At 60.4% G+C, this 21,010-nt stretch overlaps 1 protein-coding gene across 2 annotated transcripts; it reads right to left on the bottom strand.

Annotated features, from left to right (window-relative positions):
* Nucleotides 1-34: 34 nt before the first annotated feature.
* On the bottom strand, nt 35-21,002 carry POLD1 (DNA polymerase delta 1, catalytic subunit). Of its 2 annotated transcripts, none has more exons than XM_028529830.1 (27): nt 20,948-20,993; nt 13,379-13,584; nt 12,962-13,075; nt 12,278-12,424; nt 12,066-12,191; nt 11,822-11,990; nt 11,658-11,739; nt 11,456-11,585; nt 11,134-11,300; nt 10,715-10,819; nt 9,534-9,674; nt 9,323-9,433; nt 8,784-8,975; nt 8,597-8,685; nt 8,397-8,513; nt 8,118-8,231; nt 7,689-7,836; nt 4,649-4,744; nt 4,415-4,552; nt 3,060-3,235; nt 2,665-2,817; nt 2,444-2,546; nt 1,565-1,697; nt 1,363-1,476; nt 969-1,021; nt 799-896; nt 35-219 (listed from the first exon to the last, which is right to left on the bottom strand). In XM_028529830.1, the coding sequence occupies exons 2-27, from the start codon at nt 13,578-13,580 to the stop codon at nt 114-116; spliced, it is 3,324 nt and encodes a 1,107-aa protein (XP_028385631.1). In that variant the 5' UTR covers nt 13,581-13,584; nt 20,948-20,993; the 3' UTR covers nt 35-113. The 2 variants fall into 2 exon arrangements, with proteins under 2 accessions (XP_028385631.1, XP_028385630.1); XM_028529829.2 differs by having other exon boundaries at nt 36-219; nt 13,379-13,581; nt 20,948-21,002.
* Nucleotides 21,003-21,010: the final 8 nt, after the last annotated feature.

The raw sequence follows: 21,010 nt of genomic DNA, 5'->3' as shown, positions 1-21,010 counted from the left end.
TGTGCCCCCAGATACCAACCACAAAGCACCAGGTAACAAAAGGCCCAAACTTTATTGATTCTCCACCAATCCTACCCCCCAGACCCTCAGGGGATGCCAGCAGAAGTCAGAGGTCACCAGACCTCGGGGCCAGGGGGCCCAAAGCGTCTCAGAAGCTGCTCCTGGTCCTCCAGGTCCTTCCGCACCTTCTTGCGCATGTAGAAGATGGGGCAGTCCCGGCTGTGGGCGGGGTTAGGGGTCAGGGCTGGCTGCCTGGGGCTGCACCTGAGTCCCGCTGCCCAGCCCACTGATGGAGCAGACCGTTCCCAGGACTTTGGCCCCGGCCTGCTGCCCACCCGCCCCCCTGCCCTGACAGGCTGTTTGCTCAGCGGGCACGGGGGTGGGGGGGGGCGAGCCGTTAACAGCGGGTGCCTGCTGAGGCACTGGGCCACCAGCCGTATATCACCTGTCACCTGGCCACCTGGCGTGGGAACCCACCCCGCCCACCCGTTCCCTGGGGAAAACCCGGCCCCACCCTGGGGGAGGGGGTCAGCGCAGCCACTTCCCAGACAGGCAGAGGGTGCCTGCCCCTGCCCCACTCAGTAGCCCCCACCCCCACCCCCTGCGAGGGACACTGGCCCATCTGGCAGCCCAGGACGCTGAGGGTCAGTGGGACCCTGTAGACAGGGGTGTGGTGGGTGTGTGTGTGTGTGTGCGCGCGCGCCCACTGCTTCCAGAGACCCTGGAGTAGGGGCCTAGCTCTACCGGCCTTCGCAGCGCGGAGGGTTCTGGGCGGGCGGGCCCCACAGGCATGCGCACCTGGTGCAGATGACGTCCTCATGCAGGCTGCCCTGGCAGCGCTGGCACTGGGTCCAGAGGCGTGAGAAGCGCTCCTCCAGGGCATTCAGGTGGGACACCTGGGGACCAGGGTCTGAGCAGCGGCTCTGGCCCCACCCCCCGCCCCACCCAGGCCAAGCCGGACCCATCACCTCCTTCTGGTAGAGCTCCGACTCCCGGGGCTTACAGAACTTGCACACGGCTCCTAGGGGTGGGCGTGGTCAGCACAGGCGAGCTGGACTGAGCTGGGACCTGGCCAGGGCCCAGGCCACTGCGTCCCTGCCCCTTCCCCACCCGCTGCCCATCCCGACTCCTGAAAGTCCCCAGAGACAGAGAACAAGGGAGCGAGTGTGTGGGGAAAACTCCCTGGGGAATCCCCGGGGCGGGGGGCCCAGGACCCTCCTGGGGTGACTGCAGAGGAGACCCCTACCCAGGAGCAGGCCCCTATCTGATCAGCGGTGCCAGTCTGTGGGCCGGGGGCTTGGGCAAAGGTGGGTGGACGGTGAGGTGTCTACGTCAAGGATCAGAGCGAGGGCCTGCGCTCACCTTGGTGGCTGAGGACCGTGCGGCAGCCGATGCAGCAGCTCTGGCGCTTGGTGAAGGCCAGGAGGCCACCCACCTTGCTGGTGAGCACGGTCTTGCAGCGTGTGTGGTCTCCCCCTGCAGGCAAGGCGCGAGGTCAGGCGTGGACAGGTGTCTCCCTCCCCATGGCCCCCAGGCACACCCACCCAACCCTGGCGCCCCTTACGCAGCAGCACCGCCTCGGCCCGGCCCTCGCCCAGGATGGGCTCGAAGATGCGCAGCAGTGGCTTGGCGAGCTGCTGCTCCAGGTAGTACTGTGTGTCAATGGGCAGGCTGTGCTCCAGCACGAACAGGGGGTCCTGTGGGCAGAGCGGCCGGTGGGTCACCACACACCAGGGTCGGGGCAGCGGGGGGTAGAGAGCAGCTTGAGAGCAGGACGCCGGGGTGAAGGGCACCGAGACCACCGATGGGTCCTCCAGTCATCACGGACCACGGTGTGGGGCGGTCACTGGACACAGTGCCATCCTGTGGCGAGTGGCAAGCCTGGGATCCGGTCACAGGTCATGGGGACCCCTGGTGCTATGGCCACAGGTGCTGTGATCCACAGGTGGGGCCCTCAGGTCACCAGGGAAGGATCAGCGTTCACAGCGATGAGAGACGAAGGGGTACAAGGACTGGAGTCAGAGGCTGGACAGGAACTAGGGACTGAGTCAGGAGTGTGGGGGTCAGAGGTCTCAGGACATCTGGGCAGGCCGGGGGAGGGTGTGGATCTGAGGGAACCAGAGGTTCGGAGAACGATCGTCAGGGAGACAGAGAGGGCCCTGGAAACGGAGATGGAGGGATGCCCTGTGCAGTGAGGCTGGATGCCTCTGCAGTGGGAGTGAGGGGGGAGGGTCAGAAGAATGGGGGGGACGGGGGGCCCTCCAGAGGGCACAGGGAGGCCTGGGAGCAGAGCACCACAGAGCCGACCCCCGGGTGCTCGGGGGGCGGCTGCCAGGGCCCCACGGGGCACACGGAGGGAAACACCCTCCCACCGGCTCGGAAAGCAGAAGTGAGAGCGGGGCGGGTGGGCGGGGCGGGCGCGGGCAGCCCAGGTGGGCCTGACCTCAGACTTCATGTAGGCGGCCACGCCCTTGGCGGCGCTGATGATCACATAGGGGACCCGGTCTCCCAGGCTGGGTGCGCTCCCGGGGTCCCGCTTCCTCATCCTGTGGGGAGGCCGGGGGGTGAGGGTGGGCAGGATCCAGGAAGTGGCGGGCTCAGCTGGCAGATAGAGCTATTTCTGGATGGTCCAGACACCGCCCCGCCCCCCCAACCTTGACGGACCTCTCGGCAAGTTCCACATGGGCCTGCTTGCCCGCATAGTCGGCGGCCGCGCGGGTCAGCTCCTTGGTGATGACCAGCTGTGAGATGTCGATTCGGTTGCACAGCAGGTCTGAGATGACGTCCTGTGCGTGGGCCACGGCACCCTGGGGGTCTCTGTGGGCCAGATGGGACATCACAAGTGGCTGCTGAGGGCTGGGGTGGGGAGGAGCGCAGCCCAGCCACAGGCTGCAAGCCCACAGCTGTCCAACCTCACACTCTTTCCGCAGCTTCTCCACCAAGAAGCTGCTGGCCTGCCACCTGTGCCCCCAGGGAGGAGGGCTGGGGCTCCTGGGGCTGCAGGAGGAGGCCTGGGGTCTGGCCTGGGGTCTGGATCCAGGCCCCTCCCTCAAACCCACCGGTCAATGAGCAGGCGGCGAAGTGAGGCAGTGACGAGGTTGGCCACTAGGGGGCAGTTGTCCCTGCGCACGGCCTCCAGGCCCTTGCAATCCATGCGGTCATGGGTGTCAGGCCGGGAAGAGAAGAGCAGACCCGCATAGCGCTTCTTGCTGATGAGCAGGTAGGGGAAGTAGACCTGTGGGGTGCCCAAGGCTGAGACCTCTGGGGCTGTAGGCGCTGGCGTCCGATCCCAAGACTCCCCCCCACCGCCCAAAACTGACAGACAAGTATGCTTCAGGACTTGGGATCGGGATGCTTGGGTGATCAGACTCTAAGATTCCAACACCTGAGCTGGGGATCACCCTCAGCATGCCAGGACCCTCAGACTAGGGCCCCCAAATAGGAACCAGAGACAGGGACAAACCTAAAAATAGGCCCTAAACAGGGGATCCAGGCACTGGGGTGAAGCCTGGGAGCCCCCAATCTGGGACAGAGCCAGAGGCAGATGGGGGCACCCCAAAGAGAGAGGAGATGAAGGCCTGGAGTGAGCCTGAGCCTGAGACTGCCCCACACCGGGGGCCCTGAATCCCAGAGCAGTGCACCCTGTAGCCTGACCCTGCTTTGAACCCTGGGGATAAAGTCTGGTGTGAGGTTTCCCAGCCCAAGCCCGCCCAACACCAGGGGCAGAGAGCCCCAGACAATGGCCACCCGCCCCACGCCCCCTATGATCCAGGACTGGGCTATCAGAGTCCCCGCCACGCAGGATGGACCCCACACCCGACAGGCACTGGGGAAGTCCAAACCAGAGCCGCTCCAGACTGAGGTTGTCAAAACAGACAACATGCAGCCCTGGCTGGTGCGGCTCAGGCCTGGGAACCAAAGGGTCACCAGTTCAAGTCCCAGTCAGGGCACACACCTGAGTTGGGGGGCCAAGTCCCCAGTAGGGGGCACAAGAGGCAACCACACATTGATGTTTCTCTCCCTCTCTTTCTCCCTCCCTTCCCCTCTCTAAAAATAAATAAAAATTTTAAAACAACAACAACAAAAACAGATACCATGCAGCAGGCAGAGCCCAAAGCCCAGGCGTTGGAAGTTTCGGAAACCAAGGCCCCCAACTCAGAAGACTCCACATGGCAAAACACCTTGAAACTGGGGCTCACGAACCCAATGGGACGCCCAGAGCACCCTGATCAGGGCACCCCCAAAATGGAGACCCTGAGAACACCGGGGTTTCCCAGATGCTGACAGATCTGAGGGACCCCACATAGAAGCCTCTGTAAACTTTACAGGCACCCCAAGAAAGAGAGGCTCCTCAAAACCAGCAAGACCCACACCTGCCCAGTCAGAGAGCAGGAAGGGGGAAGGGGGGATTTACCTTCTCAAACTCCAGTCGGATGGGGTGGGGGAAGTGGCTCGACACCCAGTCGGCAGCCTCTCGCCCCAGGGCCATCGCCTCAGCCACCGAGGAGACGCCAAACCGGCACATGACAGAGTCGGTGTCCCCGTACACCACCTGGCAGGGGCACAGTGTGACTGAGGGACCCCTGGGCTCCCGGCAACAGGCACACCCCCAGGTGCATTCTGGGCGGCAGGCAGGGTGGCACCTGACCTTGGCAGTGGCGCTATAGCCGTTCTCCAGCGTGTACTTGGACTCCACCAGCTGCTTCGTTTTCTCGATCATCTGGCGCCCAAACCCAGTGACGCTCTGTTGGAGAGAGAACCTCGCAGTGAGGGCCTGGGGGCCGCCATTGTGGACACCGGCTCGGGGTCCCACCGCCACTGCTTCCGGAGGCGTGGGCTTGGGTGAACCATTCTGCCCCTTTGGTCATCGGTGTCCAGGTCTGTAAAATGGGGAGACTAAGCTGCTCCCCAAAGGCCTGTTAGAAAGAGTGGGTCCCCGGCACAGAGGAGACGGTGACTGCATCGGATGAGTGTCGGAAACGCCGGGCCCAGAAGAGGCCGTTGGCTCGGGCTCTCCCCACAGAGGTGACGTGACATCTGGTGACACTGCCGGCAGCTCCTCACAGTGTGAGACCACTAACATCCGTGGTCCCTTCCCTGCTAGCCAGCAGTGCCACCCCCATCCTTGGGCAACTGGAAATGACACTACACACCGTCCACTGCAGCCAGGGAGGGTGTTGCCCCACCACTCGGAGCAACCGCTCCTGCCCCACAGCCTCATTTTACAAATAAGGGAACTGCCCTGGCTGGTGTGGCTCAGTGGATGGAGCGCCAGACTGCGAACCAAAGGGATGCTGGTTCAATTCCCAGTCAGGGCACATGCCTGGGTTCTGGGCCAGGTCCCCAGTAGGAGGTGCAGGACAGGCAACCACACATTGATGTTTCTCTTCTCTTTCTCCCTCCCTTCCCCTCTCTCTAAACATAAATAAAATCTTAAAAAAAAAAACAAAACAGGGAAACTGAGGCTGGGGAGTGAGGAGGGGCAAATGCAACGGGAGTTGGGGGTGACTCGCCTGTTTTTGTTTGTTTGGGTCTAGTCACAAAATCTGATTTTTTTAAAAAAGGTTTCGTTAATTTTGCTAAAGAAAGGGGGAGAGAGGGAGGGAAACACTGACTGGTGCCTCTTGCAGGGGTCTGGCCACAACCCAGGCATGCACCCTGACCAGGGACCCAACCAGACGCCTTCTGGTGTATGGGACAACGCCTGCCCCGCTGAGCCACACCACTCAGGGAAGAAAAACCTTTGACTTTTAGCTGGAGCATTTAGGCCACTTACATGTAACGTGACTACTCATTAGGGCTGGGCTTCAATCCACAACTTTACTACCTGCCTTTTATTTGTTCTATTGTTCTATGTTCCTCTTTCTTTCCTATCTTTTTCTAGAAGGATTCAGTATTTCATCCTCCCCCCCACCCCTCTTCCCCGCTCCAAACGGCTGAGAGAGAGAGACATAAGGAAAGAAGCGAAGAGAAAGAGACACAGGAGAGAAACAGAGGGAAGGCACGGGGAGGAAAGCCAGAGACGAGGCCAGGAGGCGTCAGCAGCCCCAGGAGAGCGAAGCTGCACCCTTTCACCTGGCCTTGTTCAGGGACTCAAAGAGCCTGGTGGCCAAACATCCCAGGTGCCTGGGGGAGGCCCCCAGGGACTGGGAGCGGCCAACGACAGGGTGGCATGCAGGAAGGGGTCCGCCTTGCCCAAAAAGAGGACTGGCTTTTGACTGGCCCCTGTGAGTGAACTTCTGAACCCTGGGAATGTTCTGTCTGACAATGGCCTTTGTTCACCTGGAGCCACTGTATCACCTTGACCTCTACACGGGCTGGACAGCAAGGTCAGCCACACTGTGGTCAGCCGGGCCTGTGTGACCAACCTCCGGTAAAAGCACTGGCGGGCAATGCCCCGTGGATGTCACCACCCACCGCCGACGGGGGAAGCGCACACCGTCTGTCTGCACAGCGCTCTGGGGGGACAACTAGAAGCTGGCGCCTGGCCTGGCTGCACGCTGCCCCAACTCGCCTTCTCCTCCGGCCGACCCGAACCTCTCAGCTCACTGCGTCAAACCCTAACTGAGAGTCTTATAGCTCTTCTGAGTCTCTGCGTCCTTCTAGTAAGTCCCTGGATCGGAGGGTGGCCTCGGGGCCACCACCAAGCTGCAGGTGCTGTGGGTATGCCCCAGCCCTCCCACCGGCAACTCTTCCGAGCCTTTTGCCCAGAGCCACGCGAAGGGCCGACACAATGGCCAGGTCGAGAGGGAACTCCTCATGGATGGAGGCAACCAAGGTTGGGATGCACGGGGACCCAAACCCCCGGGGGGAAAAGGCTGGACAGGAAGGCCTTTACAAGGCCCTCTCACGCCGTGAGCTGCGGCACCGCTCCCAGCTGGGCAGGACCTCAGGGCCTCTGTGGTCGCGCTGTGGGTCTGTTTTTCTGTCCCAGCACACAGCTGCCTGGGTAAACAGGCCTGGGATGCTGTGGGGGTGGGGAGGGAGGCCCTGGCCCAGCTGATCCTCGGAGCGCAGCAGTGACCGAGCCCCACCCAGCATCCTCACTGGGGTACTCATGTCCGGGGTGGGAGGAGGGCCCTCATACCTGATGGTGCGGTGACCAGGGATACACAGCAAGTCAAGCGCCAGAGCCTGACTGCACTGTTGCACGACCCCCAGCCCCGAGCTCTCCTGTGAGCAGGAGGGAGGGGACCTGCGCTCCGCTCCCCTGCCCCCTGGGACCAGGGGAGGATGTGGGCTGGGTGTAGCTGCTGGAGTCATGGGGTGTGAGGGTGACTGTGGCTGGTGAAGGATGGGTAAAACCACTGCTCGCCCCCACGTCCTCCCCCCACCAGCCCAGCCTGGCCCTGCTGGGTCCACCCGTTTATCTGTTTGCAGAGCTTGTGGTGACCATGCCTGCGCACACACATCTACTCCCATCGGCCTCTGCGCCCCCACTAGGCTGGGCGCTGTGGGAGGGCGGAACTCTCCTCCAGCCACTTCATACCTGCTGGACCCACAGCTCCCAAGGCCCAACCCACAGCGAACTCCGGTGGCATGTGTTGAACTGAATGGGCAGTCCTCTCCAAAAGGCCAACGAGCTGGGGTGACTGGGGCCTGGACTCCTGGACGTGGCCCCACCACAGAGAAGCCTGGTTCACTCAGCACAGTCCCTCCACCGTCCCCTGTGGGGACCGCGCACTCACCTGTGAGATCTCCAGGCATGGCAGCTTGCCCACCTGGGCACCAGTGAAGCCGTACACAGAGTTGGCGCTCACTTTCAGCGCCAGCTGCCTCCCGTCCAAGACCTGCCGCCGCAGTGGGTCTGTCTCCTTGGCCAGCTCAGCCTTGGCCCTGGGGGGAGGGGGAAGCACACAGGTCACAGGGTGGCGTCCCAGGTCTGGGGGGGGCAGGAGGCCCGGGTCTGGGCACAGGGGTTCTAGGTGCAGGTATATGCACCCTGTACTGTGCAGAAGGGGCCAGCAATGCGGGTGAGGGGGGCTGCCCGGAGGGGGTGACCTGTTCTAATTCACACACAGCCGCGGTTAAGTATGGAGCGGCAGCGCTGGGGGGAACCTGGGCCAGTATTGAGCTCTGAGCAGGGGTGCGTGGGTGGGTGGGGCCCCCGAGCCCACCTCTTCCGGGCGCTGAGCAGGTTCTCCAGGATCTGGGGCAGCAGCCCCTTCCGCACTGACGTCTTCACAAACTCGTCCCCGGTGGGCGTCTTGATGAACTGGTCCCCGGTCAGGCTGCGTCAGAGGACAGCGGGGGGTGACACCGGGCCTCCCACCTAGCCCCCCACTCTTGCGTCTCCTCTCCCCTCCCCTCCTCACTATTTCTGCTCCCCACCCAACCCTGCCTGGGACTGGCCCCTAGTGGGCCTGGGGGTCCATGTGCCACAGGAGGCGTCATACCCTAGTTTCTGGGCGGCCCCGGGCCGCAGCAGCGTGGTGTAGCACAGGTTGTGGGCCATCATGATGGACGGGTACAGAGAGGAGAAGTCCAGGGTGGCGATGGGGACGTCGTAGTACCTGTTGGTGCGGGAAGAGTCGGGGCTAGAGCCCCCCCTCACTGCCCCGACACCAGCTCCCCCAGCCCAGCCTCAGGGTCTCACCCTTTGAGGGGCTCAATGACCGTGGCTCCCGTATAGTCCTCGCCGCCCTCTGTCTTCACCACGGGCATCAGCAGCCCTTCGCGCATGGCCTGGGAGCAGAGGAGACCGGAAGTGGAGAGTGGGTGCGGACAGGAAGGAGGGGCCGTGGCGAGGGGCCGGAGGTGCGCCCTGGGCTCAGCTCACTGACCTGCCGCAGCAGCTGGGACACCACCTTGACCTGCTGGCCACGGGTGAGCAGGTAGCCCAGGGGCACGCCAGTGACGCGTGCCATCTCCATGGCGTTCACCAGCACCATGAGCCGCTCCAGCAGCCGCAGCGGCAGGAAGGCGTCCTTGAGGCAGTACACCGCCAGGCGGCGGCGCGTCTGGTCGTTTCCGTTCTGGGGACGGGCACCGATGGCGGCGTCAGGGTGGTGGGGAGAGGGCGTGGGGAGGGAGTCGAGGGGGTCGGAGGGAGGAGGGAACGGTGTGAAGGGCTGGTGTGTGTGACAGCAGAATCAAGGTCACGGGGCTAGAGGTCACGTGAACAAGCAGAAATAGTTACATCTGCAGGGCAAGGGCAGGGGTTGGGGGGCAGGAGGTAAAGGTGAAGGTCAAAAGCATAGGTGGGAGGTTGCAGTCCAGGGTCAAGAAGGTCCAGGGAAGGCTGAGGTCAGAGGTGTAGACGGGAGGCTGGGATCAGAGGTCAGGAGCAGGAGACGGGGTCAGAGGTCACGTCTGGGGGCACCTGCAGGTCGGTGATGATGCTGTGCTGCACGTCCTCCTTCTGCTCGCCCAGGAAGTGGAAGCTCACGGCGTTGAGTGTGTAGGAGCGGAGCTTATACTCCCGCAGCAGCACCTGGGGCAGAGGTGCAGGCGCACGGTGGGCACAGGCCCCGGGCAGCGGTCCCTCAGGGCCAAGACTGCCCTGCCCCCCCGCTTGCCCTGCCCAGCCACACCTGCAGCATGTCCATGGGCACACGGCCCACCATGCTGACCACCTTGCTGTCCCGCCGGCCGGTCTGCTTCGACTGGAAGGAGGAGTCCCGGATGGTGGAACGGAGGCCGGCCACACGGCCCAGGAAGGGGAAGGTGTCCACCTGCGGGGGCACAGTGGGTGGGCAGCTGCAGAGGGGGCGGGTGGCCCTGACCCGGGGTGCCCAGGCCTGGGCCAGGGGCACGAAGCCCAGACCATCCTCAAGACTCCCTACAACGCAGCCCCTTTCCGGCTGGGCAGCATGGACTGGGGGTCAGCTGGACTAGCGGAGTCAGGGGCCAGGCAGCTGCTAAGGGTGAAGGGGGCAAGGAGGGCTGTACCCAGACGGGGAGCCGGAGGAGCGGATGGGAGGAGGCCAAGCTCAGTGGGAGGGTGGGGGATACACAGGGTGGGGGCCTGGGGAACGGCTGGGTGGGAGCCCAAGCAGGGTCAGTACAGAGAGCTGGGCCTGGGGTCGGGAGAGGCGTCTGTGTCTGCACTGGAGACGCTGACCTGGGAGGGACCAGGCGGAGGGGAGAGGCCTGAGCAGGACTGCAGCAATGGGGCAGAGCGGGAGGAGGCAGCAGAGACAGGGAGAAGGCCGTCTAACCCCCAGGACCCTGGGGCTGCCAGAGTTAGGATAGAGGCCTCGGAGGGAACTGAGCCTGTGACACCTTGATCTTGGACTTGCAAGCCCCAGACAGGGAGACAGACCGTGTCGGTGAGGTTCGGCTACGGCTGCCCGAGGGAGTAACCTGGGTTCCACAAGCCCCCAGGTTTTGCCACATTCTTCAAGGAACCCCCATTTCCTCATGCCTTGCTGACATATTTTACAACCTAGGAGACGAGGCCTCGACCCCTCCTCACTCAGTCTGCACCTCTGAATGCACAGGGTTTCCCACCGAACCATAAATGCCCTCCTCACATCCGCAAGTGCCATGGTGAGCTCCAGGACTCGGAGCAGGGCGGGGACAAGATGGAACAGGGTTTCCGGGGGGTGTCTCTGGAGCTGCCAGGGGTGGCAGGCTGCAGGCGAGAGCCAGGTGGACCACCCCAGGGACAGAGCCACAAGGGAGCGGGTGGGGGGTGGTGTGGGGTGGCCACCCCCACCCTGAGCCACCAGAGCAGTGTCTGAAGTCAAGCCTCCCCCACCGCCTGTCTTACCTTGAGGTGCTGGGCCCGGGAGATGAGGTACGGGAGGTCGAAGTTCTGGATGTTGTAGCCGGTGATCACGTCGGGGTCCATGGTGCAGATGAAGGTGGACCAGGCCTGCCAGGGGGCGAGGGTACACACCCGCCTGTCATCCTGGTCATCCCCCTGCCACGAACCCCGCCTCCCGAATGTTCTGGAAGCCCTCACAAGTGAGCCTAGATCCCTCCTGCCTATGGAAGAAAGATCAGGCAGCTGTTTCTGGAAATAATGCAGAGTCCAGAGGGAAAACGCTCACCTCTCAATGCGAAGGGATCTGAACCCGGGGACACGAGTCTCGGGATCAGGAGGGCTTGGAGAATGGCCTCGAGCCTGGGGTGCTGAGGTTGGGGTGGAGTGCTAAGGAAAATGGGGGGACTCGGAACAAGAGTCACCTGGAGCAGCTCTTCCTCCCGCTCGTAGCTCTGCACCTTGGCGCCCAGGATGGGGGCGCAGGGGCGCAGCGTGAGCGCCAGGCGCAGGAAGGGCTCTGACTCGCCCCAGCGCAGGCCCAGCGAGCAGATCTGGATCACAGGGTCCCGCTCGGGCTCAGGGAAGATGCCTGGGTGGGAGGGGGAAGGAGGTGAAGGGGACCGGACCCACCCCTCCCTCATGACACACCAGGGTGGTCGCACCGCCAACCCCCACCCCCACAACACCCCACCTGCCCACTCTGCTCCATCCCCACCACCCACGGACCCCGCCCTGGGGACAGACCTTTGCGGCCAGCACACTCGATGTCGAAGCTGAGCACACGCAGGGGCGCGATTCGCTGCCACTCCCCCTCTGGTGGGTGACTGACCACTTTCGACCAGAGCACATCTGCCTCCAGCTGACAATGGGTGGCCTGAGGGACGGGGTGTGTCAGCAGCTGCAGGGACCCAGCTCCCTGTCCCCCACCCCAGGCAGAGTCCCACACCTTCCCCTCTGTCCTAAGGACATATGTCCCAGCAGGGAGTTCCAGCCAATTGCAGCCCACGATGTCGGCGTCCACCATGAACCTGGAGTAAGAAGAGGTCAGTGGGCAGAGGCCGGCCAGGGGGAGTGGGTCGGAGGGTGGAGAGGCCAGGTGGGGGCGTGTACCGGATCTCGAAGTCGACGTTGGCCTCATAGGGTGCGAAGCTGGGGGTGCCCAGGCCTGCCACACGGACACCCTGCTCCAGGAGGCGGCGGGCGGGGGCCACAAGGCGGGGCAGGGCCAGGGTGATGCGCAGGAACGGGGAGGGGCCATGCCCGTGGTACCCAAACATGCCTGCGAGGGACAGAGGGGGGCTGGCACCGGTCCGGAGGGACCGCCCCCCTGTACCCAGCCCGCAGGGGTACGCACTCTCCCGGGAGCACAGCTCCACGGCCAGCACAGCGGGCCCCTTGAGCTCCTTCCCCGCACGCTGGTCCCGGCTGATGGCCCCGTTCAGCTCCCGCTGGAAGTCATCCAGGTGCTCAGGCCCAAAGCCTGGGGGTGGGAGGGCCAGTCAGAAGTGCAGGGGCCACCAGGTGGTCAGGGAAGAGGAGGGGGTCTTCTGGGTCAGGGCTACTCACCAGGGGGCGCAGGGGTGTAGAAATAGGGTGCAAAGCCGTGGATGTGGCAGCAGACGGAGACACCCTCGTCGGTGACCCCAAAGGCGCGGAGCACAGGCACGGAGCTGTGGGGCGGCGAGGGCACCCCAGGCAGGGGACGCACCGGGCCTGAGGGTGTGACGGGGTAAGCCAGGGCTGCCCCCGGACTCCTCCAAGGCTTGCCTCCCCCGCCTCTCCTGCGCTGGGAGCACGGCCCCCCATTCCTGTTGCTTGAGGAGTTTCCGCCCACATCGGCCAGCTGCATTGGCCACACCACCTCGTCTCAGCCCTTCCACTGCCACCCTGCCCCCTACAGCCCACTTTCCACCCCATAGTTAGCGGGAGCCCCCAACTGTTTTTGGCCAAAAAAAAAAAAATATTGAAAAAGTAAAATCAACCTGGTATATGTGAGGTTATGAACTTCAACCCGTGTAGAGTTCACGGACCACCACCAGAATCAGGGTACAAGACAGTACTATCATTCTAAACGGGCCCCTTGAGCTATGTCTTTGCAGTCACACACCCCCCTCCCAGCCCTCCCACACCTGTGCTCTGACCCCCTTGCTGGACTTCTTGCTGCCCACCCGGGGCAGCCCTAGCCCAGGCTCCACTCCAGGGGCTCAGGGCCCCACCTGCCAACCCTGGTCCCGTGTACCCCAAACTCACCCACATAATGGTCAATCTCCAACTGCTGGAAGATGAGGGGTTCCGTGTTGGGGTCCAGGGGGCGTGGGGTGGGCCGAAGCCAGCGGGAATCTACTGCCTCTAAAGAGAACTGCCCTGCAGGGGGAAGGTAGGGCTAGTGGACTGGTGGTCCTCCCTCAGCCCAGCCCGCGGAAAGGGAAGTCAAGTGGAGCTGGTGGTCTGGACCAGGTAGGAAACTCAGGAGGCATTGCCAGGTCAAGGATAAAGGTCAGAGTAGAAGCCACAGGCAATAGAGGTAGCACTAATGGTGTGGGGTGAAAGGTCAACCCTTTGTGGCACTCAAAGTAGGCCAGAGGTCAGAGGGTACGGGTGAGCTCTGTGGCTGACTCTCAGTTTGGAGGCAAGGTGGGCGGGGGTGCAGGGGGTCCCAGGCCTCACTGTCCGCAGCCTGCTCCAGGTCCGGCTGCAGCTCTTCCTCCTCCTGCTCCTGCAGCCGGCGCTCTGCCTCTATCTCCTCCATCAGCGCCAGCTCCTCCTCAAACTGGGATGGCCGGAGCGCCTCTTCCTCCTCCCAGGGGCCCCCACGGGCCCGCTTCGGGGGCACCCCGGGCCCCGGGCCCGGCCGCCGCTTTTCATGCATCCTGCTGGGCAAGTCGGGGCTGGGTGAGGGCTGCTGTGTCCTCCACTGCCCTCCGCCCCCCCTGCGCCCACCCTGACGGCAGACCGAGGCGCGCTCCAAGGGCCTGGAAAGGCCTCCCACCTGCAGGCACGTAGGTGCTGGCACATTCCAGGTGCTCCACACGTAATTATATCCAACGTAACTGTATTACCCAATATAATCACATTGGGTATAATTATCCAATATAATTATAACTACCCAATACGGTTACACCCCACTCCCCACCACAGTCTAGCCCTTGCCTCACGTGTCCACACCCCAGACATCCCTTCCTCCCTGGTCACTTGCCCCTTGCAGACCCCCTTGCCACGCCCTGTCCCCACCTTGGTCACAGGCCTGGTCCTCAGCACACCTCTCTCTTTCCTACAAACCCTGTCCTCGATGTCATCGCGCACCCATCAGCCCAGGCCTTCATTCAACAGGCCGCTGGGCAGCGCCTCCTGCTGGCAAGCCACCGCACCGGCTGCCAGGGAGCGCCCTGACGCACACACCGATCAGGTCCCTTCCTAGCCAAGCAGTCCGAGGCTGCCCACACCTTCACAAACACAAAAGCACTCTTTATTTTGAATGTGTTCCTTTCTCTGGCCTCCCCAAAAATCAATGTACTGCCACCCGTGTCTCGCCCCCTCTCTATCACCACAGCCAATGCGCCTGCATCGAATCGTTATTCACATGCGTTTATGTTTCTTACTTGTGACCTGCAAGACAATGTTTACGGGTCTATTTTGACAAGATGTATTGATATAAAGGTACACATCCTCTGGTAGCTTAGACTCGGGACTGTACTCAGGTTAAGCCTATTTGAGCTGGTAGCTTCTCTGTGGTTCGGTAAGAGAATATTCTAAGGCAACACTCCCTCAAGTATTTCAGAGGTAAATAACTACTATGGAAATATTTTTGAAAATATTATTTTCAAATAATAATATTTGTGGCCCCCAGTGGGGGCCACGTGAGAGGCAACCACACATTGATGTTTCTCTCTCTTTCTCCCTCCCTTCCTCTGTCTCTAGAAATAAATAAAATCTTTTTTTAAAAAAAGTGTGCATGCAAATTGTAACAAAAGGGTAAAATGTGAAAACTGGTGAGTCTGGCTTCACTTGTTCTTTGTACTTTCTTTATTCTTTCAACTTTCCTGTACATTTGAAATTATGAAAAAAGTTTTATTTTTTTTTTTAGAGAGGGAAGGGAGAGAGATAGAGAGAGAGATCAATGTGCAGTTGCTGGGGGTTATGGCCTGCAACCCAGGCATGTACCCTGGCTGGGAATCAAACCTGTGACACTGGTTCGCAGCCCACGCTCAATCTACTGAGCCAGGGCTATGAAAAAAAGTTTTAAAACAGTACATGTCTCAGTGCCAGGCTGAGACCCAGCCAGTACGGAGAAGGGGGTTAGGGACAGGTCAGCTGTCTGAGTTCAAGGAAACACCTCTGGATCCCATAACCACCCCCCAGATCCAGCCTCCCTTTGGTCCTTTTTGCAACAGATCCCTTGCCTTGGAGCTGCCACAGGCAGCCCAGCCAGAGACTACATTTCCCAGGATGCACTCCCGGGCAATGGTCACATGACCAAATTCTAGCTGACGGACCTAGGGTGACTGGAAGGTGTTCAGCTTCTGGGACAGCCTGAAACAGAAGCCTGCCCTCCTGCCTCTTCCCCCTTTGGGATGGCCAGAGCCAACCTTGAACACCAGGACGAGGCCAACGCTGCAGAGAACGCAGAGCAACAAAATGGAAGGAACCTGGGCCCTTGACAACCTTTCTGGAGCAGAGCTGCCCGCCCACCTTGCATGCCTGCCTGCCTTTGGATGGTTACGGGGAGAAAGAGATTTGTATCTTGCCTGGATCACTGTGCTTTGGGGCTTCTTTGTTATAGCAGCTTAGCCTAGACCTTGGCAGCACGGAAAAACCTCAAGCCGACTGGGACGTGTCACAGCAGATGTGGGTCCGCAAAGGCATGTTCCTCAGCGGCAGACAGCAGGCAGCTACCAAGACACACACCTAGGATGGACACGCCTCAAGCACGTGTGGAAGAAGCTAGACACCGGAGCATGTGCTGGGGGAACGGGGAGTGACTGCAGAGGGGTGAGGGCTTTCCTGCACAAGTCAGTGAATGTGCTAAATGCCACCGACTGTGCCCTTTAAAGTGGGTCATTTTACCTCCGTTTAACAAGGGCATCTATTGTACACTGATGTGCACACAGAGTTGTAGGATCGACTAATCTCTGGTGCTAGAAATCAGGCTAGTGGCAGTTTCTGGGGTGGGAGGGACTGACTGGGAAGGGGTATGCAGGGGTGGTTTCTGGGGTGATGGGAACACACTGGGCACCCTGGGGTATGCCTGAGACCGTACATGTTACCCTGTGTAAGTTAGACCTCAGTTAAGAAATCAAAGCGGGGAGGCCGAAATTCCACATCCAGGGGTTTGTGCTACAAGTACTCTGTCGCATGATAAAAACCTGTGTTCACCAGGGTATTTCCGGCAGCACTGTTTGCGATGGCAAAAGGTTGGAAACCACCTAAATGTTCTCCCCTGGGGCACTGTTTAAATAAAGGATATCGAGTCCGCCCCCTGGAATATTATGCAGCTGGACAAAGGGATGAGGAAGTGTTCTGTGTATCGACCCAGAGGGCTCTGAAAGGCACATTGTTAGAGAGCAAAAGCAAGGTACAGAACAGTGGACTTAGGGTGTTATCTTTTGCATTTAAATTAAAAAAGAAAAAAACTGTTTCAGAAAATGTGGGGCAGCCCTGATGGGTGTGCCTCAGTTGGTTGAGTGTTATCCCACAAATCAAAAGGTCACTGGTTCTATTCCCTGTCAGGGCACGTGACTAGGCTGGGTTTGGTCCCTGGTTGGGGCACGCCTGACAGGCAACCAGTTGATGTTTCTCTCTCACACTGATAAATCTCTCCCTCTCCTCCCCACTCTCTCTCTAAAAAAAAAAAAGTGTTTTTAAAGAAAGATTTTATTTATTTTCAGACAGAGGGGAAGGGAGGGAGAGAGGGAGAGAAACATCAATGTGTGGTTGCCTTTCGTGCGCCCCCTACTGGGGACCTGGCCCGCAACCCAGGCATGTGACCTGACTGGGAATCGAACCAGCGACCCTTTGGTTCACAGGCTGGCACTCAATCCACTGAGCCACACCAGCCAGGGTAAATCAATACTTTTTTAAATTTTTAAAATGTTCGGCATAGCAAGCTGAGGGGCTTATAGGAATCCAGAGGAGTGGCCAGGCCTGGCCTGGCAGGGGTGGGGCACAAGGGGGCCAGCTGGCCGCCCTGGGTCAGTGGGCTGTGGCCGAGTGAGTGAGGTGGGAGGGAGGGTGTCAGCAGCAGCAGAATCAAGTTCCTGTGCTAGTTCCCTGTCCCAGGCATGGCCCTCAATGCACACTCAGGCTAAGGCTGCATTAGAAGGAGGTGGCCCAGGTGCCCCTCCACCAGGCAGGAGCTCGGCAAACACTCTGCTCTCCCCTTTCTCGCCCCTTTGGCAGCAGATCCTGACCAGTGCCTGCGGCAGGAACACAACGCTGGGTGCTCTCTCTGGGCACTGGTTTCTCTGTGAGCCGCACTCCCTTGGTGTTCTCATTCCATGTCACCCAACCGCAGGGCTATACATGCCATCCCTGAGCCCATCACTCCTGCCTTAGAGTCCAGTGCCTCAACCCAGCCTGCCCTCCGGCCCCCCCGTCCCCCGGCCCCAGGCTGACAGCAGGCCCAGCTGCCCACACCACGAGGATGTCTCTTCAGGATCCTCAGACTACAGAGCCGGCTCCTGACTGCCCCCCATTCAATAAACAGTAGCTCTCATCAGGCCAACCACCATGGAGTCACCCCAACTTCTCTCTTCCCATACAGTTCACTCAGCCTGCATGCTCGCTCTATCTGCAACTTCCATTAGCTCTGCCTCCCCACAGCTGTCCCACAGCTTCCCAGCCCCCTGCTGGGCTTCCCTCCTGGTCCCTCAGCTCTCTCAGGCCATTTGCTTTGGTATTTTGAGCCTTGTTGTTTGTCTGTCTCCCCCTGCTGGAAGAGGAGCTTACTGAAGTATGGCCAGAGCCTACAACAGCCACCCGCAGAGAGGCTGCTGGAAAAATGCCTGCTGAGTGAAGGAAGAGGCTCTCCCCAACTGCCTCATCCCACCCTGCCGGCTCCTCAAGCTCTCCACCCAGCAGTCAGAAGGATCCTCTGCACCCAGGGCAGGTCAGCCCGTTCCTGCCCTGCTCAGAGCCAGTCCCTGGGGCCCATCTCACGCTGAGTTACAGTCAAGTCCGCATCGTGGCCCACCAGACCCTGCACAATCGCCCACGTTCAGGAACCACCTCTTGCCTCTCCCCACTGCTCACTCAGCTCCAGCCACTTGCCTCCTCTCTCGTTCCTTCAACACTCCAGGCTTGGTCCTGCCTCAGGACCTTTGCACAGGCTACCCCTCTGCCCCGCCAAATGTTCTTCCTCAGCTGGCCCTGCGGCTTTCCTCCCGCTCCTCCTCCAGGCCTCTGTTCAAATGTCACCTTCTCCGTGAGGCCTGTTTAAAAGCGCAGCCCTGAGGCCCCATCCTGACACCCTCCAAAGCCTTTCTCTGCTTATTTTCCTTGAAGTCACTTGTTGCTGTCCGGGGCACTATATCAGTTCTCAGTGTTCTCAGAGTGCGGTCCCCAGACCCGCAACTTGAGTTTTGGGTGGGAGCTGGCTGGAATGCGAATTGTCAGGCTCCTGCCCGGACTCCCAGAATCCAGCCCCCTGCACTCAAACCTGAGAGCCACAGCTTATTACCTTGTTTTTATTTTTAATTTACTTTATTTATTTTAGAGAGATGGGATGGGAGGGAGAAAGTGAGGGAGAGAAACATTGACGTGTGAGAGATATAGCAATTGATTGCCTCCACACGCCCCCTGCTGGGGACCTGGCCCACAACCGAGGCATGTGCCCTGACAAGGAATCGAACCAGCAACCTTTCAGTTTGCAGGCCAGCACTCAATCACTCCGCTGAGCCACACCTGCCATGGCCATTATCTTGTTTATTGTCTGTCCCCACAAGGAGCCGAGAGAGCAGGGATTTTTTGTTTTTTTGTTTCCTGCTATGTCTCATGCACCCGGGAGAGTGCCTGAGACAGAGGACATACTCAATAAACATCTTCTGAAAGAATGAAGGAGGGAACGCATGGACTTGTCCCAAAAACTTCCAAGGTAGGTGCTGCAAATGACCCTCCAATACACACGATTACTGGAGCCAAGGCCCAGAGACAGGAAGCTACCTGCTCAAGGTGGCGCAGACAGATGACAGAGGCACAGCTGGGGGTCAGCCCCAGGCAGGCTGGCCCCAGAGCCTGCGGTGGCCAGCACCCCAGAACCTGGCCTCCAGGTGTGTCAGGGGAGATCCACAGGTGACCTGCTCTCTGCCCAGCGGGGCAGACAGATGGAGCCTCCCTGACTCCTGCTGCCCTTGTCGCAGCCTCAGACCACTTGGGCCTCTGTCTGACTCCCTCACCAAAGAGGGACCCCTCGAGGGCAGGGCTCGGGAAGGGTTTGCTGAACGAAATGCTCCTTTTTCTCGAGCACCTAACTCCTCTGCATCCTCGAGACTCAGCTCTGGTGCAACGCCTCCAGGGCTGGTCCTCTGCCCACCCCCAGGGCATCCACGGTGCTGCGTGCAGCTCCTGTAAGTGCACGTGTGTGCCCCCACCAGGGAAGGATTCAGGCTGGGAGCACCCCCCAAAATGGGGTCAGGGGCTTGCTTCAGTTAGGGTCCCCAGCAGTGCTGGAATGCAGGCCACTTTTGAGTCATGTCACTTTAGACACTGCTCTCCAGTGTCACCATCCCTGCGAGTCTTCCCAGAGCCCTCAGCTTCTCTGGGCCCGCAGAGACCAGACCTGACTCTGTGTAGCTGAGAGCACTCCTCATGGAGACGTCCTCTCCTTCCCCCAACTGAATGGAATTATCCTGGTTCCCTTGCGTCCAGCAGAGGGCCTGCCACAGAGCAGCTGACTGAAGCACTGAGAGAGGGAAAGAGCATCCACGAGGAGGGAAGGGTGTGGCAAAGGCCCTGAGTGGGGAAGGAACCTCTCTAAGGGACAGGAGAGGCCTGCGTGGGGAAGTGTAGGATGGAGGGGGAGAGGCAAGGCAACAACAGGTTCCCGGAGTAGGCAGGGCTACAAAGCCACGACCCTGACACCACCCCCTAAACCCTGCCCACTCACTCCATCTAAGCTCCACCCTCAGAGCCGCACCCCCAAACCTGCTCTCCCTCAGCCTTTTCCATCCAACCTGTTGCTCAGATCACGAATCCCAGTCATCCTGGGCACCTCTTCCCTACCCGTCCTGCTGGCCCAAAGGCAACCTGAGCCTGACAGATTCTTCCCGCCTGCACTGCAGGACGAGCCACCCACTTGCCTCCTCACTGGTCTGTCCCCTTCCTTCCCACTCTTGTTCCTTGCTCCACTTCCATCTTCCCTCAGCAGGTGCGTTTCTCAAAACGCAAGGCAGGTCACATTGCTCCAATGCTCAGAAACTCCCACGGCTCCCTACTGAAGCCGGAATAAAAGCCAAAGCCCACAGCTAGGTTTACAAGGCCCTACAGGATCTGGTTCCCCATCTCATCTCCACTGTCGTCTGGTCCCTCTGCTCCAGATACACCTTCTGCACCCTCACCTGTTTTCTCTGCTCCGGGTGCAAACACCACAAGCTCCTTCCTACCTCAAGGCCTTTGCGCTTTATTGTTCCTCTGCCCGGGTTGTTCTTTACACGGCTGACCTCCCTTCCACGTCACTTCCCCAGAGAAGAGATTCCCAACCACTCCAGCCAAAGAAGCGGGATACTCTGCTGTATTTCACTTGGGATAACGTATCAAAGCCTTAAAGCACTGCTTTATCATTGTTACTCATCACTTGTCAACTGTCTCTTTTGGCCTGAGGCAGGAACCTACTCTGACTAGTTTGTGTGGTAGCCTCTACTTCTATAGCAGTGCCTGGCAGAGTACTCGATATTTGGTAAATAATGATGCCATTCCGCCACGTGTAACATTCAGTCCCCCAACGCCACCGGGATTCGGTGGCCCTAAAGACCCTCCAGAATGCGTTCCTCAGCTCGCCCCGGGCCTGGGTGGCCAGCGATGGGCTCCCAGCAACAGGCCAAGGGACACCCACCCCAGTCACATCCCCGCGCGCCTCCGCCCTGACCCCTGCCCCACTTCCGCGCGCCCCTAAGCCTAGGGGGTCCCTCCCGCCGCCACCACCAAGCGTCCCCTAATAACCCTCTCTCAGGCCTACGCGCGCGACTCCTCAAGCCCCCTTCCCTGCCAGGCGGAGTCCCTTGCAATTCTCCTGCCTTTACTCACCCGCTTCAAACAGCGCTTCCCGCCACAGACTACGCCGCCGTGACCCCTGACTCCCGCACGCGC

The sequence above is a fragment of the Phyllostomus discolor genome, chromosome 12 (genome assembly GCF_004126475.2).
Source record: "Phyllostomus discolor isolate MPI-MPIP mPhyDis1 chromosome 12, mPhyDis1.pri.v3, whole genome shotgun sequence".
NCBI lineage: Eukaryota > Metazoa > Chordata > Mammalia > Chiroptera > Phyllostomidae > Phyllostomus > Phyllostomus discolor.
The sequence above is the reverse complement of the archived record's forward strand: the minus strand, read 5'-3'. Positions and strand labels throughout refer to the sequence as shown.